The sequence below is a fragment of the Gigantopelta aegis genome, chromosome 8, assembly GCF_016097555.1.
Source record: "Gigantopelta aegis isolate Gae_Host chromosome 8, Gae_host_genome, whole genome shotgun sequence".
Classification (NCBI taxonomy): Eukaryota; Metazoa; Mollusca; class Gastropoda; order Neomphalida; family Peltospiridae; genus Gigantopelta; species Gigantopelta aegis.
This window is the reverse complement of record NC_054706.1, coordinates 70,233,206-70,253,007: the sequence shown is the minus strand read 5'-3', so window position 1 is coordinate 70,253,007 and position 19,802 is coordinate 70,233,206. Positions and strand designations below refer to the sequence as shown.

At 33.7% G+C, this 19,802-nt stretch overlaps 1 protein-coding gene across 1 annotated transcript; it reads left to right on the top strand.

The window, feature by feature from the left end:
* Positions 1–288: 288 nt before the first annotated feature.
* Positions 289–18,316, top strand: LOC121378870 (cilia- and flagella-associated protein 52-like). The gene is made up of 12 exons (XM_041507225.1): positions 289–439; positions 3,908–4,119; positions 4,930–5,066; positions 5,707–5,835; positions 6,362–6,461; positions 7,262–7,572; positions 8,225–8,300; positions 9,935–10,047; positions 11,259–11,407; positions 14,110–14,446; positions 15,272–15,512; positions 16,843–18,316. Exons 1-12 carry the CDS (start codon positions 388–390, stop codon positions 17,020–17,022), a joined length of 2,037 nt encoding a protein of 678 aa, XP_041363159.1. The 5' UTR covers positions 289–387; the 3' UTR covers positions 17,023–18,316.
* Positions 18,317–19,802: the final 1,486 nt, after the last annotated feature.

Below are 19,802 nucleotides of genomic sequence, written 5' to 3'. Positions count from 1 at the left end.
TTACAGAAGAAAAAAAAGAAAAAAGTTTTGGAAATGATTTCCACAACTACGCGACGAATCGGTGCTAACAGGTTTCCTCTCTAACACTGTATGTCAAAAATGCCAAATGTTTGACATCCAATAGCCAATTTTTAACAAATCGATGTGCTCTAGTGGTGTCGTTAAATAAAACAATATTTTAAAATGAATCTCAGTCCAAGCTACTGGCCTCACTAAATAGTTGTCTGCTCCTGAATCGATGGGTCTGGCCTGGTGGCGCTATTTGGACACTTGGCGTCCATTTTGTTGTCAATGACAACAACAGCAAATATTAGACGGGAGCTTGGTGAGGAAATCATCGAATGAAAACTTAACCAACTTCAGTATTTTTAGTTTTGACTTGTAAGGATGACGACAGACGTACTTACCTTACCTCTAGAAGGAATTATTGGATTTAATGGTAACAATTTACATTCTAAAATAATTTCAAGATTTATCATTTAGCCTATCATGCAAGACTGAAATTGTAATTATTGTTTATCATGTTTATAAAAATAATAGTCCTTTCCAACGTAGTGATACGAATTTATAAACTTAAAAAAAGGAATTAATTAGTATTTTAAAAAAATGGTAAAATGAGAATCAATTCAGAATATTTTGTACAACTGATTTAATTTTTGTATACATTTACCATGGCAACCATAATAATATTAAAAGTAACAGACCCTAGTTTTTAAACACTACCACATATTTTTCACTATTAAAGGGACATTCCTGAGTTTGCTGCATTGTAAGATGTTTCCGATTAATAAAATATTTCTTCGATTAAACTTACATAATAAATATATTTTCTTGTTTAGAATATCAGTGTCTGTATATTCAATGTGTTTCTGGTCGTCTTAATATTTGTAAGAAGCCCAAACTGGATTTTGTCTTAAAATAATTTTGTATGTACGAATTTTTTTTTTTTAGGAATTAAAATTAAATTTAACCTAGTACAAATATTTGAACGATCAGAAACACGTTTTATATACAACTACTACTATTTTATGCAGAAAAATATATTTGATATGTAATTACAATCGATAAAAAGTCTCTCTTAGTTGATCATATCTTAAAAATTGCACCAAACTCAGGAATGTCCCTTTAAAAGTTGTTTTGGATAATGTAAACTAGACATACTTAGATCTTATTATTATATACATAGCAATGAAATATATAGATCTACGGCAATCATAAAAGTGATATCCGGTGAAAAGTCATGTTTTCACTGTATTTTAGCTCCAGTGAAAATATAGAAATCGTATTTACTTTTTTGTAAAAGGTCATGATTAAATTATCTCCCTTTGTCTCGTTTCTTTGTATTTAAGTTTACTGATTACCAATGCATCTGATCGTATTTGAAAAAAAAAAAAGAAGTAATTTAAACAACTGTACCTATAAAAAAGGATATGAAGTGCAATAACAATAAAATGTCTAAAACAAATTGAATACGAAGCTAAATAATGATGACACAATGTACTGTCATTGAGTTAAGTTTAAGAATTTAACAGCGTTCGATTGGATATGTTTTTGTGAGGATTTTTTGAAGATCACATTGTCAGGTATGTTTGCACAGCAGTATTATTAAATAAATGTTAATTTAATGATTAAAAAAATATAATTTTTATTCAAATTTTCCGGAAAAGTTCCATTGGAAGAAATATATCATGGCGTTACGTTATCGGATAAGTGAAAATAGCCTCTATTTATTTAGAATATTAATTTTCGTAGCCTGCACCTGAAGTGGTTCTGGTCATCCAGGTTTTTGAAATACTCTGAAATGCATATTTCATAATTTTAAAATGGTAAAAACGCACATTTGTCAGAGAAATAATGGTTATCAAGACAAGCTCTAGTTATTTTCAGATGGTATTTCAGTGTTTAAACATCTCGGACTTTAGTTTCTCTCTGTTATAATCTTATCCAAATGAATGTTGCAGGTTTGTAGATTAATGAAACGTAGTGTTCAATTTCACAGGCTGAAACTAGGGTCTGCACCTTTAAAGGGATACTGTCTTAAATGCACAATGATAATGGCCAAAATTATTTATTAATTTTTATTTGAAAATAGACTCTGAATGTTCCAGCATTCAATTCATTCAGGCATAGGTTTAGGGTTAGTGATAGTATTAGCATGCATACTGGAATGTTCGGAAATCTTTCCGTTAAGTGTACAGTGTTATAATTACAGTTATCACATAGGCATATATGAATAGGAGCTCGGTAAAATATCTATCCGTTACCACCGTATTTTGGTTAGTAGGGTTAGTTTTAGAGTTAGGGTTCGTTAGATTTACATGTAGTTAGGGTTAGGGTTACTTTTCTCTTTATAAATGTATCAATATAATGGGGGTAACAGGTGGATATCTTTCCCATAATTCTTTGGGGATGAAGATTATCTCTAACATTTTCCATGTGTAAACCAATTTTTGTATCTACCACACCTTGATTTCTGTTATTTGTATGAATAACATACACATGATGAATAAATAAAAATTACATTAACATGATGTGTTTTTTATGCTTTATAGGTTTTTTTTGGCCAATAATAAAAAAAACCCAACCCAATCTGTTACTGTTTGTATGAAGATGAATCAAATATGTATTTACTGCAGATCTCTATTATTAGTATGCTAATGCCTTTTCTATTAAATAATAAAAAAAAAATGTTTTGGAAGATGATCATATAGCAACTCAGTCTGTAAAGTACATTTGACATATTCACTTTGACCATAAAAAACTTCACCAGTGCTCACAATAATATAAAAATCAGATATTGACTTCATTTTTAAATGCTGTTTAATAGGGTTGATTTGTACTAATATTCCAGTATTGTTTGTTGTCAGATAAAATTTTATGTTCTTCCCAAAAATGGGGTTAAATAGTTTACATGGCATAATGTACTGGTGTGAGGGTTGTTGTTTTAAGAACACAAAGGAGATAATGGCAAAGGTGAAAATAGATATCACCTACTCCCATTGCCATTTTTACCAATAACAATCATTAGCGTTTTATATGTTTCAAGATTAAATAGATTAAATCATCACTAAATATGGTTAATGATGTCTAATTTTAGTTATGAAAAATTAATGCCGGTACCTGCAAAAAAATAAAATTGCCAATGTTTGTAGTAAGAGAGAAAAAAATCCTCTTTTCAGACCACTGCCCCGCCGCCTCATTTTGCATCTGGTACATCTGTTAATAGTAAATGAACCTACAAATACCAAGCTTAACTTACTCAGAGACAATTAAATATATTCCTCAGTTTCTTAACTGATACACAGTGGATGGGTCCTGTTATTCATGAAGGTGTGAAGGTTATCAATGTCTATATACCTAAAATGTGTCTGGTCTTTTCAGGAACTCAAACTTCATATTACTTCCTACAGTATCTATTTCTGTAGTATGTAGGCTACAAAATTATTGGAAGGTAAAATCCAGTTTGGGCTATATTCTTCTATAAAATTATTAGAGCTTATAAACTTTTAGTCTAGATTTAAATCTTGAATAACGTCACATGTATGCAATTTGTTTTGCATTACCTTGACATTAAAGTCTCATTTCTATTAGTCTTGAGTCTAGACTCAAAAGTTGTCTTAAAGCATGGGGTCAGAAATACCTTATACATACAGACACTGATATTCTGAAAAATAAACTGCAGTTAATAATATTGTGTTTATGGTTGTCAAAAACATTATATTATGGCAGCAAATTCAGGACAGACTCTTGAATAACTTACTGTTGCTTGACTAATAAAGTAAACATATGGTTTACGTTTTCATCAGTAAAACTACAAAATTATAATATCTTTGATTTGATGAAATCAATAGACTTGTTTCTAGGTAAAGTAAAATTACATAATCTGTATATTTTTCTCTTCTTTCAGGGACTGTTCCTAATGGCCTCAAAGTTCACTCAGATCGTCAGCACTTAGTGTACCCACTTGGCTGCAACGTGGTCATTGAAGACATCACAAAGGAAGGGAATGGGGTCCCAGCAATCCTCTCTGAACACACTGATGATGTCACATGTCTGGCCATTTCCAACTTAGACGGCAGATACATCGCATCAGGACAGACCACTCACATGGGTTTCAAGGTGAGAATTTCATCATGCACTGGTAATCAATATATAACAGTTTAACAATCAGAATTTTAAGAAATGCAGTGAAGTAACCATGTGCAGTCAAATGTCAGTATCTTGACCCCTTTTGCCTTGTTAACCCAGGATATCACAAAATCGAGAAATAGTCCTATGGCACAATTAAAAAAAAAATGCTGTTTAAATCTTGACCCACTGCCATCTCAAGCTGTTTGGTTCGGTCCCTTTAACATCAAGATGACAACATTTGACTGGATTTCAATTGGGTTTTCCTGACCCTGTCATATTAAAGTCCACAGTATTTGGTCTTCTGTTATTGAAAAAGTGCACACAAAAGATTCCTTACTTTTTATCAGTAAGTATAGCCTTTAAATGTTTGTTTTGACTAATAATACCACTAGGGCACATTGATATATAAATCATTGGCTATTGGATGTCATACAGTTGATCATTGTGATGCGTAGACAGATGAAACCTGCTACATGTCTCGATTAGCAACAAGGGATCTTTTATGGAAGGGAAAAATAAAAGGTCTATCGAGGGGATTTGATCCTTCAACCCAAGCACATATGTCACAATTATTGTATGTTGATAGCCATAGATAAAAATGTGCTGGAGTGTTGTCAAGCATTTTTTTCTATTCTTTGTATGCATGTAGCCTTGTTTTCCCCTGCTTACTGGTACCTTAAAAATGTCTGTAGAGGTAATATATGCATACTGTATTGTGTTCTGGGAATTGTTTGTTTCCATATTTTATTTTTGGTTTAAAATAGAATAATATCAAATGTATTTTTATCACTTTTTTAGGCTACTATTATTATTTGGGACTATGAAACAAAGAGGCCGATTCATAAAATGGCACTGCACAAAGTGAAAGTTGAAGCATTGGCCTTTACGAAGAATGATCGTTACTTGATTTCCCTTGGTGGACAAGACGATGGATCGTAAGTGATTGTTTCAGAATTTCCCACTATCAAAACATGGCTCGAAATTCAACATGTGGAGTGGGAAGCTTTCTAATTTTAATCTTTTAGCAAAAGCTATAAATACTGCAAGACAGATATTGATGTAAATTCTCTAGATATATTTAATGCTTTAAGCTGAAAAGGAAAAGCTATTTGTGAGTCTGATTTTCTGAAAGCATATTGTTTATTTTGAGTGGCAATTGCCTCAAACTCCCTGTTGTATTTGTATCTCACAAAATAAAAATTACATATTTTTCTGTATTAAAAACAGTTTGGGTTTTTAAAAATTGAATCTTTGAAAGTGAAAGATGCATTTTTTTGGGTGGGTGGGTGGGGTAGTTCGGTTATTTTTTATATCTATGTATTGAACACCAAAAGAAACACACAAATCAGGGTTATGGTTAGTAGCAATAGGTTTAATTGATTACAAATGCTCGATTCTGTGAAATGATAAACAGTATATTGACGTGTAATTCTCCTGAATTTTAATGTGTTAATCACATCTTTAAAAACTTCAAAATTTAATATTATATTATTATTATTATTATATTCGCATTTCTTTTGGTGATCGGTATATTATTGTATGTGAAATGAAAACCCTTTGTCGTGTGTATTGCAGAGTTGTTATTTGGGATGTTGAGACTGGTGAAGCACTCTGTGGTTCTCCTGCTCAACACAAAAGTGCCGGAAATACGTACTGTCTGAATACGTCCAATGTGTCGGACAAGATCTTTGTCACTGGTGGAGAGTAAGTGTTGCCTTTCTTTAATCTTAGTTACCAGTATCAGATAAATCATCCTCCACTGGGGGGGATTTGAACCATAAACTCGGTGCGAGAGTTCAGCGCTCTACCAACTGAGCTAATGTGGAAATTCCACTTTATACCAATACTACTAATGATCTAGTTAAAATGTTATTAGATATTTTTCAAGAGCAAGTATAGACACTGTCTTTTGACCTTTGTCATTGAAAGTCCTTGATTGGTTGCCAGATGTCTTATGCTATTCACGTTAAACAGAAAACATGCATATTACACTAATCCATCAGTAAAATTAAGTGTATTTGGAGTTCACAACCAGTGACTGACATATTGTTTTGTGCTGGGGTGTTGCTAAACATTAATTCATTTCTACCCTGGACAAAAGTGCCTGCAGGTTTTTGTGGGGTTTTTTTCAACAATAAATCCTGCATATACTAGTGCTGTGCTAATAGTGGGTTAGATGAGATAGATAATTGTTTTGTAATATGACATGATTAAATCTGCTTGTTTTCAGCAACACCTTGCGCGTCTGGGAGATCGATAGTGCCAACAGGAAGATACGTCCCACTGATGTGAACATGGGGGGTGTCAAGCGGATTATCCATTGTATCCAGGTGAGTGGCCAAATGACCAAGTTTTGTTAACTTACACAAATAAATGACTCAACATCTAAATTAGATTTTCCTTGATATCTTCTCAGAGCACCAGGCTCAGGCTTTCCTGACTTTGATTGTTTAGTATAAATTGATTCACTTGCTATTAATATCTTTGTTCTTGTTGGGCTTGTAATTTGTTTTTAACTGGAGTGAGATGTAGCCCAGTAGTAAAGTGCTCATTTGAGGTGATATGGGTCATAGGATCAAAGAATGGACTCGAGGGGTGGTTGGGTGAGGGATTGTCCATCTCAGCCATTGCCATGCAACTGGTCTTTGTATGTAATGTTCTGTCAGTGGATTAATGCATTTGGGTAGGAGTAGCCTATGTGGATGTAGGAGTTCTTCTTCCCCACCCCCCCAACCTCCACCCTCGTCCCTTCTGCTTTAATCAAGTGTCGAAATAATTCTATGTTAGTTACTAAATAACCATAGTTTAAAATGTGCTGAGGTGTAGTTAAAGAAATGTTTTTTTCCTAACCTTTCTTTTTTCTGTTTTTTCTTTTTACTTCTGTCCATAATATGCAGTTTTTCTGGGGTTTTTTTTTTTTACTTCTGTCCATAATATGCAGAATAAGGATTGTCCATTCCTTCTGTGAGTCGTCTGTATTTCATGCATGTATTTCTGGGGGTTTTCAACACCACTAATACTAAATGATTAGTACTGTACGTGGGATACAGTAAAATAATTATTTTGAACAGTAAATTAATTATTTTATACAGTAAACTAATTATTATTCTGCTTATTTTTCTTAATACAGGTAGTTGATGAGTTCAGCCCAGCATTTATCTTCTGTGGCACCACAACAGGTGACATCCTTGCCATCAATATGGATTCTTACCGCCTGACCTATGTAGTCCCAGAGAAAGAGAAATTCTGCCAAGGCATCACAGCACTGGCCTTTGTCCGGGCTGATAATGCCATTAAAAAGAAGGAGGGCAACAAAGAAACATTGCCCTTGTACGAGTTTGTGATTGGAGCTGGCGATGGAACCCTTGGCCAGTACAATATAAAAGTCACGATAGTTGGCAACAAAATCAAGAGTTCTTTTTCACACAAAGCATGTGTAAAGTAAGTATTATGGACCGTGGTTCTCAGAACTTCTTTTGCTGTTAGTACAGTTATAAACACTGTGAATAATTGGTTTTTGAAACATGTTGAAAGTTGTACAACAAGTAATTTCTCAAATTTTCCATTTTTATGCACATGTCACTCATTAGGCCTTTTTATCCCTTTCCATCTGTACATCCTTTAGTTCTTCTGATCAAAGATCTGAATATATTGTTTAATTTGGTTTGATCACATGCCATAATTATTTAACCCAATAGGCTGTTATTTTTTATTATTTGAAATTGAGTTCTTAACCTGTTAGGTCATAACATATTTTTACATTTCATTTCAATACTGATCATTTTCCTACACAAGGAAATGGCTTATTTAACAATGCACCCAACACATTTTATTTATGGTTATATGGCGTCGGAAACCTGTGTTTTCTGCACTTCAAAAACCCCCCAACAACATTTAGAGTGCTCTTCCTTATGTCCTATACTATGCAGTATTTGTAGCTTGTAGACTTATAATGTGTTTTATCTATCCTAGAACTTTGTCTTAAGTTTTTTGCAAATGTACTAATACATATATTAATTATGTCTGATAAAAATAATTGAGAATTTTGATATGAGACAGCCCTTAAATAAGAATGATGTGTTTCGATTTCCAGACCATGGAAGGATACATTACTGTTGACCAAAACCAGTCCATTAACTTCTATTGCATTGAGAGGAGCTGGCCATCAGGTATAGTTGCCTTGATTATTACATAAAACAAAATACATTTAATGTTGGTGCTGCATCAAATAGGGTTTTGCCAGTGTGCAACGATGTGCTTTGAACTGGAAGTGAATAGAACTGAAAGTTGATCACAACGCCATTGACACACCAGTTGCGAAAGCACATCGAAGCACTTTGGAACATGCTATACCAAATACGGTTGTCATGTAACAGGAGGGTTCTGTTGCTTTCATAAGAGTCATATGTGTCAAATGACGTCTGATAATTTACCTGTCTTTTTGCTTTCATGTGACATCATCCAGTTTTCCTTTACCTTTGAAATACAATAAAAACCTGCAAAATGGAGGATGCGAATGGCCTGTGTTGCTTTCATATGATGTGATGTCATAAATAGAACCGGACTGAACTGGAATGAGTTTGAAGCGCATCGTAACCAAATTTGGTGTAGCATCAACTGGAAGTAACTGTATTCAGTGCATTTTGGGTGTTTGGTGTAGCACCAACATTACACTTTTAATTTTGTCTTGGAAAATACTGTTGTATATTTGAGAATACATGCACTGATGTAACATGGGGGTGAAAAACGAGAAACAATTATGATTTTCCTGGTGGTAGTTTACATCATGGGCACTGGAATAAAAAAAAAAAAAAAAATATATATATATATATATATATATATATTTATCATATAATATCTTACATTTTCAGTGCAATCAAAGTATGTGATATTTTTCAGATCACATACTTTAAGAATTTGATATCTTTGCAAATTAGATGTAAATTAGTCGAGGTCTCGGCACTAGGTTTATTGACACTTAAGCAAACGTACTTGGGTGACACTCCATGATTGACGTATGCATTCATAGTCATCAAATAAAAACATTTCAATGGCAATTTGACACTGAAAGCTGTCCAGCGTTCAGAAAACAAAAAATGTTACGCATAACTTTATTTTGATGCAAGGACATCCAAAATGACGTCATTCGAGTTTGACGTCATTTCCATTCAAAAATACACCATGCCACATATTCTTACGTCATTTAAATATCTAGTAATGACGGACTGGAATTAAAGTTGCATGTACAGTTTACAAAAATACGTTGTATTAAGCTTGAGCTTATATGATAAAGAGATTATTACCCTTGTGTATTTCAGTATCGTCAATATCATATATTAGGAATAAAAATAATGTATTATGCTCGCCAGAGGCTTGCATAATACAATTTTTATTCCTAATATATGATATTGATGATACCGAAAAACACTGGTAATAACCTCTATATATATATAGCTCTATATATATATATATCTATATATCTATATATCTATATATATACTGTATATATATATATATATATATATATAAATCACTTTTTAAAAAATGTTCTTTTAATTCATTTGCCTATATACATTGTCCCATTGGTCATTGCATACATTAGATTGTCACAAATATTTGTGCTTTTTAAATTTATTTTTGTGATTTCTTTCATGGTACAACAGTATGGTAAATTTTGTAATACGTAACTGAATAATTGTACACTGACATTAAAAAGAAGAAGTCATTATTAATTAAATACATTCCACATTAACATTTCTAAGTACATTTTTAAATTTGTACTAATTTTGCTGCTTTTTTCCAGTTTTTTGTTGGACGTGCCAATTCCCAGCTGTACAGATTTAACTACTCAGAATTGACCTGTGAACTGAAAAAGACTTGTCATTCCAAACGTATCAATGACATGTTGTTTCCTCAGTAAGTGCTAACACGTCTCTAATTCTTACTTAGTTCACGTTTAAAAAAAGAAGAAGTTTGCTTCATATTCATAACCTGTGTTACTAGATTTAATGCCAGATATGTCATTAAAGAGAGCAGGAGATTTTCTTGTATATGAACCAACTTTAATTATACGCCTGTCCCATACCATTATAATTTGGAAAATAAATATTGTTTAAACCAATTATACACCCTTAAAAATACTTCATTCCTCTTGGTAGTATTATATATATATATATTTATTTATTTCGATTAGAAAATGGATAATTATATTTAAATAGTGAGTGGTCTGCATATTTATTCAACTGTTGCATTTAATATTCTTATTAATTTTTGTTGCAACATTTTAGATAGTAATTTAATATATTATTTTACCCATGTGGACAGGATGATTAATATTTAAACATTTTGTCCCGAAGGATTTGAATGGATGGAGCTTTGCTATCTATTTTGCCCGATATTCAGATTATTAAAAAGGTTTAAATATTTATAAATAAATGAATGTCAATGTTTTAAAAACAGCTGGTCAAGGAGGGTGCCTAATTCCCATCCCTGCCCTCCTGTGTCTTATGCTTACATGTATGCGTTTGTTTGTAGTAGTGTGCTTTACTTGCCTTGATAGTTTATGTGATTGGCAGGATCTAGTGTAGTCGGTAGAGTACTCACTCAAATCTCATCAGTTGACCCACTTTTTGATTGAGTTTTTCCCCATTCCAACCAGTGCACCATGACTAGTATATTGATGTGGGGAAACAGTCCAACATTCTTTTCTTTTCTTTTGGCCGCTTAACTGATTAGGCTACATTAGTGCCAGAATACAAAGTAGGCCTACTATATACACACATAAATAAATTTAAAAAAATATAATTATGAATATTTTAGTAAAGTGTTTGCTTGATGCATGGTCGGTCTGGGATCGATCCCTGTTGGTGGGCCCATTGGACTATTTCTTGTCCCAGGTAATGCACCACGACTGGTATATCAAAGACTGCGTTAGGTGTTGTCCTCTCTATAGGAAAGTGCATATAAAAGATCCTTTGCAACTAACAGAAAAATGTAGTGGGTTTCTTCAAAGACTATATGTCAGAATTACCAAATGTTTGAAATCCAATATCTGATCAATGTGATAGTCCGTGCATCACTTTCCAGTTGAGAAACATTGAACAGCAAATTTTTTACTTAAATTTCAGTCACTCATCTGATCTGCTCATAACCTGCCAACATGAAGAAATTCGTATATGGAACCTGCAGAAGACCAAGGAAATAGTTCGACACCGAGTGGCAAATATGACCTGCAACGCTCTTGAACTCACTGAAGAGGGTTCAACTATTCTAAGTGGTAAGGATTCAGCCATTGATCATCATAATGAGTAGGGTAGGTAGATTGTGGAAAATAAAATGTAGTAATCAAAGCAAGTTGCTATGAAGGACGCCCAACTTGAGAACACATACTGACCTTCATCAGCTTGTATGCTCAAAATGGATCACTGGATTTTTTATGTACATAACCCACTGAGTGTTATACAGACCATGCCCTATGTTTAGGCATGATAAAGTTTAAAATCAAAGCTTAAAGTGCTGTTCCAGATGTATGATGTATTGAGCTATATCAATCAAGATATTATTTAATATGATTAGAAAATTAAATAAAAAAAATTATATACCGGTATATTTTCCATTTAAAAATATTCCCCTGAAAAACAGAACCAGCTGAATTCGTTTTGGGAGTTTCCGTAAGATTTGATCTGTGACGTCATGAAGGGAACTCCTTTTGTTAGTCAGCGCCATTGTTCATTGCTTCTTTAGTGTTTATTATGGTTAAACGGCGTGTTGTTGGCGGCTGTAGCAATACAAAAGCCGATAAATTTAGTCTTCATGCATTTCCTAGTAATGTTGCTGTGAGAAATCTGTGTGTGAATTTGATTAAAACAACGTGAAAATACTGGACAGGAAGAAAATGCCGGAGACCGTTGTGACTGCAGGCACTTTAGTTTCGATTCGTCCGAACTGGCTTGTCGGCTTAAGCGAGATATGGGAATACCATGTGTTATGGCTTTTAAAAAAAGATGCCGTACCAACAATTTTTCTGTGACACAAAACAAATGACAACAGCCGACGCCATCCACACCGAAACGACCTTGGAGTGCATATCGTCAACGTCCCGAATTGCGTTATGCTTTCAACTCAGGTCAGGGTTTTTTTTCATGCATGGTTCGTGCAATCATCAAGATCCGATTTGTTGTCGAATGCATCTCGTTCATTTGTGAGATTTACAGTTCGAGAACATTAAAACAATAAGGTACAAACAAGTAAGTATCTATAGCCTAGTCCGTCCCATCCTACAAAAATGTAGGTTTTTTTTGTGAAAAAGAAGAAAAAAAAGAAGCTAATTTCGTATGCATCTTAGAAAACAGTCGGCTCAGAAATAAATGACTTGTAAATTCCATAGTATGAAAAAAGGCGTTCCCTGTAAAACAGACTATAAATACATTAAATTAATTTTACTATACCTTCCCACAAAGAAAACCTTTTTTCATACTATGGAATGTGCTATAAGTTATTTATTTCTGAGCAGACTGTTTTCACAACTGTACACAAAAAAATAGTATTGTTTTGTTATTTCCAAAACACTTTTACTTTTTTTTTTATGTCAAACTAAACTGAAATTATTCACACAAAAAAACATCTTCATGGATGGATGGGATGGACTAAAAGTCGTTTTTGTTTATATCTTAAAATTAAAATAAGTTATTTATTTCTGAGCAGACTGTTTTCACAACTGCACACAAAAAATAGTATTGTTTTGTTATTTCCAAAACACAAAACAAGAATAAAAGTTGTAAATTAGTGGTAAGCTGTCTCCACGACCATTTTCATCGTCATCTGTCAGGCCGGTGGTTCGTCGGAAGATGTTCCAGGTTCAAACTGATAAGGCATTATTTGTTGTGTTGCACAAATATTAGTCCAGTCGTCATTACTACACTATTCATCATCGAAAGAAGAATCGCATGATCAATGAGCTTGGCAGTTGCTGTCGGTCCCACTTTCGCTTCGTGGTAGATTTTTGTGAAGCGCATTCCCTTCGTGACGTCATGGCTATTTACAGGCAAATGTTTTTACCGAGAATTTTACTCGGTCGTTTCCAGCAGTGTTCTATGGGAGTGATGTTTTAATACTTTTATGGGGCATTTTCGTAATTATTGATTTACATATCGGTGTAAAATATTATTGCAATGAATTAAGAAAGCATTTAATTGTGGAATTTTAAATTTTAGTGTATGGTCTGGCACAGCACTTTAAATATAGTCTTGCTCATACAAATATCATGTAGTTAAAATATGGTTTCTTTTCTAGTACTGAGTCTGGACTATTGTTTGGTTTTGGCCATTGTTTGAGATGTTTTGGTTTGCTGAAACCTAACTGATCATGTTAACTGAATCATTAGAATGCATTTTATTTTATTTAAAAAAAAAAAAAAAAAAAAAAAAAAAATTAAATTAATGCTGAAAAAGAGAAAGTGAATTATGGGGATCTGTCTAGTCAGATTAACAGTATTGTTAAATACAGATGGCATTGAAATTTGTTACATATTTCATCTCGACCATTTAATGGGAGCTGTCACTCTGGCTCCCGATCCTCAAGGAGAATAATTTTGGGGTGCTTAATTAGAATGTGAATTGAAAAAAAACCTATAAAAAGATTGTTTTCACAGTGAGGTCTGCATATCTTCCCTAAATTTTTGACAGGATTGTTTTATTTGAGTTGTATTTCTTTGTTCTGAAATCATCTCAATGATTGAATCCCCATAATCATTTCTCAGTTGTACAGTGATTACTCTGAATATGGTCCAAAGAAGAAAAACAATAATGTGCTATGAAGGAAATTAAATGTTTTGAACAAAGTGGTATAGAACATAATATGATTGATATAATTCACAGGAATTTATCAACGTTTAAAATGTAAGTACTACCAGTACATCAATTTAGTAAATTGGCTGAAATATGAAAGTGATGTTTTGGGTGTTTTTCTTCTATTTTTCAGCATGGGGTGATGGCAAGATTCGGGCTTTTGGGATCGACAAAACTCAGACACACCTGTATGAAAAGTTTGTAATCAACGACGCGCACCACAAAGGCGTGACTGCCATTGCATGCACACGTGGTGGAAACCGGATCATCAGTGGAGGCGGAGAGGGACAGGTGAGAATCTGGCAGATTAGGAGAACCATGGATACCCGCGGAAAGCCGCTCTACACTTCGGAACTGGTGGTTAACATGAAGGAACACAAGGGAACGGTATCTACCATCAAGATGCATCCCAACGACCGGGAGTGCGCGTCAGCCAGCACAGATGGGACATGCATCATCTGGGATCTAGAGTAAGTGTTCTCATGGTAGCCTGGCTAGGCATTTTCCAAGCTGTCTTAGTGCTACGAAATTGTAAAAGCAGCATAGGCTGTGACTTCTCTACAGCACACGTCATAATGAAATCATAGCTTACGATGGTTTTACGATTTCGTAGCGCTAAGTTAGCTTTGAAAATATGGGCCCTGGTATCTATATACATGTTTCAAATGCATTATCACTGTGCTTACACACTTTAGTACTGTAAATCAAGAATTGTTTGCAAGTATAATTTGTTTTCAGCAAATTTAGTGAGGCCATACAAGGCTCCAGTATTTCAATTTAAAGATACATACATAAAACTTGAGCGATTGTTTTGTCGGTGACTAAAATAATACACAATAATGGTTACATGCTATTGTTTAAACCAAATAATATTAAACAATAAATGCAGTGAGTTTGCATGCACATTGCAACAATTTTCTATTTAAGAATGCTAATATTTTATGTTTTACAGTATTTGCTAACTCATTTGGCAATGATGGGTTTTTTTTTTTTTAAGTGCTGCTCTGCTATTAAACATTCATTTGTTCATCTGTTCATTCATTCATTAGTACATTAGTGTATTTGTTTCTTCAACAACATAACAATCTATCCAAGTAACCTAACTTTCATATTGATGCTAGGCCCTGCTGGTGTTTCTGCCATATAAAATATTTGATATTTGATAATCTGTGTGAGGTTGTAAGATGCTTGTTTTTCACAAATAATTTAAGAGTCAAAATACAGCATGATAGTCATTGTATGCTACAATATAACTTTGATTATGTTTTTTTGTCATTTTTGGGGTTTTTTTACAGGCGACAAGTCCGAAACCAGGTTATGTTTTCCAACACACTGTTTTACTGTCTGTCTTATGGTGGGCCAAACTTGTGTCACATTATTACGAGTGGGACGGACCGCAAGATTTCCTACTGGGAGACTTTGGATGGGTCACTCATTCGAGAACTTGATGGAGCGGTAACCGGAGCAGTGTTGGCTATGGACATGTCACCTGATGGGCAGTTCTTTGTCACTGGAGGAGAGGAAAAGCTTGTTAAGGTTAGTACACAAATAGTTAAAGTCTGAAGCACATTGTTAACAACTACAATAAATTATTCTCCTACCTTTAGTTGTAGATAGATTTTTTGCACATTTTGTCCAGACAGAAATTGTGAAAAAAACATTACAATGCCAGAAATGCCACATACTAGATGATAAACATGTCACCAATCTTGATTTTGCTAAGATCTCCTAGTACAAAAAGAATGCAGTTTTTCGCTGTTGGCCACTCTACATTTTTTATGGAATACTAGTATTCTTCAAAAGGGGTGGAAGCCTCTGAAGTATGTGACATAATTAATATGACATTATCACGATTGCTTTTATACCATAATACATGTTATGATGTTGTTACATCCTTTCACCCCTCTTGAAAAGTATTCCATAAAAAATGTAGAGTGGCAGCCGGCACAAAATTACATGCGTTTTGCCCTAGGCGATTTCAACGAAGTCGATAAAGGTGACATGGTTATCATCTAATATGTGGAATCTGTGTCATTGTAATAATTTGTTCATGATTTCTGTCTGTACAAAATGTTGGGGAAATGTAACAGTAATTAAAGGTGGGAGAGAAATTTATCATAGTTGTTAACAATGTGGTTAGGAATTTAAATAGACAATTCCCAATGTAATTTCAAAACTTCTTATTCTTTATTTTTTGATGGAAAGCTAACAGTAACCCCACGCTTTTCAGCACCCTGCTAAATTTTCTGGATTTCTTGGCCACAGTAATTTTCATACATGGTTAAAGTGTGTCTTCTCCAATGAAACATATATATAGTATTTCTCACTGATACTGACCTCAACAGCTTTTTTTATATGGATACTGGCCCCAACAGCTTTTTTGTTTTGAATGTTAATTTATTCATATCAGATTTTTAAAATCATCCTGTTTACTGTAGGAGTGGAAAGCATGTTTATCGACCTGCCTATTATAGTGTTTGCTATTTGAAACATGTTGAACATTTTACAAACTTTTGATATGTAATAATGCTAATAAACAAATAGTTACATTTACTGTTGGTTATTAAACATGGTCAATTTAAAACAAGGTCCAGAATAAAATTATGCTAGCCTGTGGTTGTTTTGTTTTTTATCTGTGTATGTGGAATCTGTACATTTATGAGGTCAGGTGAGGTCATAGGTTATAAAGTGCACAAAGAGCAAACTGTTGTAGCACACATCTGTCAACTTTCGCTGGCTCCTCCATCCAGGACAGGAAAGGGGTTGGGAGGTGGGGTTGGGAAAGGAGACCGCCCGCACTTAACAAGTGCATGAGAACACAAGCAGTCCGACCATATATTTATGATTTCCTCTTCTTTTTTTATAGGTGTGGAAGTATAATGAAGGGGAAGTAACCCATGTTGGAGGTGGTCACAGCTCCAGCATAGTGAAAATATGCATCTGTCCATGCCAGCGACAGATTGTTAGTGCAGGATCAGATGGCGCCATACTTATTTGGAGATTTCCTGATATGTCTGGAACAGGCGAACTTTCAAGAGTAGCATAAGAAACCTGTGCAGTGTGAGATTGGACCTTCAAGAATACAACAAAACTGCAACATTTTATTCCTGAGCTTGTGGAGCTCACTCACCCATCCCTCAAAAATGAAAAAAGTTAAAAACATTGGGATTTGGACAGTCTTTGGTTTATAGAAGAAATATTAGTATTTACATGTGGAACCAAATTTTACATATTTATTTATGTCATTACATGTATACACAGCATTGTTTTTTTGTTTTTTCTTCATAAAAAGAGTTGTATTAAACTGTTCACTTTTAACAAGTTGAAATAGATGTGATGTAATTGGTATAAATTCTGACGCTGTTCTGTACTGAAAATGTACTCATTTTAGCACATATATGTATTTTACTATAATGTTAGAATATAACAAAGAGCTGTTGAATTGGTCCAACCAGAAAGAATACAAGTGAAAGTATAAATACTGCTGCTAAAATAATAGATTATAGGGCTAAAATGATACATGTTGCTATTAAAATGAGTGCATTTATCCTCACTGAAGTTATAGTTGAGAGATTAAGAATAATGTGTTTAGTTTGCAATTGTTTTTATTTATTATTAATGGTGATTTTTAAAAAACTTTTTTTTTTGGTTATTGCTCATAATTAACTGTGCTCATTAACTTGTAGAATTCCTAAATAAGTTAACTTTTTGTGTGTCAAAATATATAAATCATTCCATGTCCAGAAATGTGCATATTACCAACAAATGGGAAACACATTTGGTATCATGGCAAACATTGTTTTGTATGTCAAAAGGCAATGATCTATTAAAATGCCAAAATCTAGGGTTTTTTTTTTAATCTTCCAATCTCCATGGTATGGATTGTCTTCCCTGACTGGTCATTCTCATAATAGTCCTAGGGTTGAACAGGTTTGGCTCCTAACTGACCTTAACTTGACTCATCCAGGGGGCCATTTGGTCCCTGAAACTCTACATATTATTTCAACCCTTAGTCTAGGAAAAAACGTAACAAATATTGCAGTTTGGGAGCAGTACATATCATTTGATAAACTATGATGAATTGTAGTTTTTATTGATTGTAAAAAAAACTATTGTTTAATATAGCTTTAGATACCTGCCACGTGTATGAAACATATTTCAATCACAAAAGACACATTATATGTTTCACTCTGACATTAATTGTACATTTTTTCTGCTCCATACGTCTGTGCTTAAAGACATCTTGTGATATTTATAAACACTGTTATTGAATTTATTTATGCTTTTTATTACCTCTATTATATATGTATGTGTCACAAATAAAAATATGTAATATTTTATTTTTGTTTTCTGTATTTTTTTATATTCGTATGTGGCCTGATAGTTGATGGAAACAATAGTATCATAGGTGGATCCAGATAGGTGGGTGTTTTTTGGGGGGATTGGGGTTACTTCTAGTGTCTAATAGTGTCTAAATAAAAACCCTCAATGCACAACTAATATATGATCAATTTATTAAAAGTCAGTAGGTCAAATGATTGTAAACGATGCCTCAGTATATCGTGTGTAGCTTTATCATGGACTGATCTAGATCAAGTTTAACTTTCATGGGGATTTAACCATTTTTCACAGAGTTTTGTCCCTTGAACTTAGGAGATATAAAAATTAGTTTTCCAGACTTTATTTTTGCAATGCTCAAGATACATGATCTGAAATTTTGTTTTATAGTTTTATCTGTACTGTTACAGATGTTTGACTTTCATAGCAGTTTACCAATTTTTCACAGAGTTATGGCCCTTGAACTTGGGAGATTTGTTGGGGCCTGGTAGGGAACGTATATTGCTTCATCAGTGCTCTCAGAATGCATGTTTCAAACAAAATTTTATTTTGAGATGCTGCAATACATTTCCATGTCCAGAAATTTATTGATTAGAGTGATATTTATATATAAAAAAGCAAAACAATGTCAATTGTAATAATGTAAAAGTATTTTATTTGCCAAAAACTTGTTAAAATGGCTACAAACTCATAATAGTCTCTTTAAGTTGAGCAGAGATCGCTCCTAAAATACATATATACTGTTAACTTTAAAAAAACAAACAATTTAATTTACTTCCTATATCCCCCCCATCTGTTTCCACACACACACACACACACAAAAGAATATGCAGAATGGATGTGAAAAAGTCATATCTCAACAGGAGAGGCAATCTTGAAAGATAGCTGGATCAGTAAGTAGTGTTTTAAAACACTAGCTGACATGGCTGCAAAAAAACATAGATCCACAAGAATTGTATTATAGGCTAGCAGAGATAATCTGTCCATAAATTGTTCCACAGAGCTTTGTGTTTGCAAGATGTATAGGAAGGAAGGAAATGTTTTATTTAATGACACACTCAACACATTTTATTTACGGTTATATTGCGTTGGACATATGGTTAAGGACCACAGAAATATTGAGAGAGGAAACTGTCGCCACTTCATGGGCTACTCTTTTTTTTTCGATTAGCAGCAAGGGATCTTTTATATACACCATCCCACAGACAGGTTAACACACCACAGCCTTTGATATACACTGGCTGGAGCAAGAAATAAGATGTAGAGGTGATATGTGCTTCCCTAACAACTGTTCTTAGCCATGTAACAGGACCAGTGCCTTATTGGATAGCATAGTTGGCATTATAATTTTAACAGGACCTTTAATACATCAGCGACATCATACCAAGGGCAAAGTTAGTTCAATGCATCTGCCATCAACTGAGTGAAACCAGGGCAAAGTCTACTAACTAATTTTTGTTAAAAGCTGACACTGTTTAATACACATAC

Coding starts and splice junctions, on each gene's coding strand:
- LOC121378870 (XM_041507225.1), top strand. CDS start 388: ATGACGACAGACGTACTTACCTTACCTCTAGAAGGAATTATTGGATTT. Junction 440..3,907: donor AGGAATTATTGGATTTAATG/GTAACAATTTAC, acceptor CTCTTCTTTCAG/GGACTGTTCCTAATGGCCTC. Junction 11,408..14,109: donor GGGTTCAACTATTCTAAGTG/GTAAGGATTCAG, acceptor TCTATTTTTCAG/CATGGGGTGATGGCAAGATT.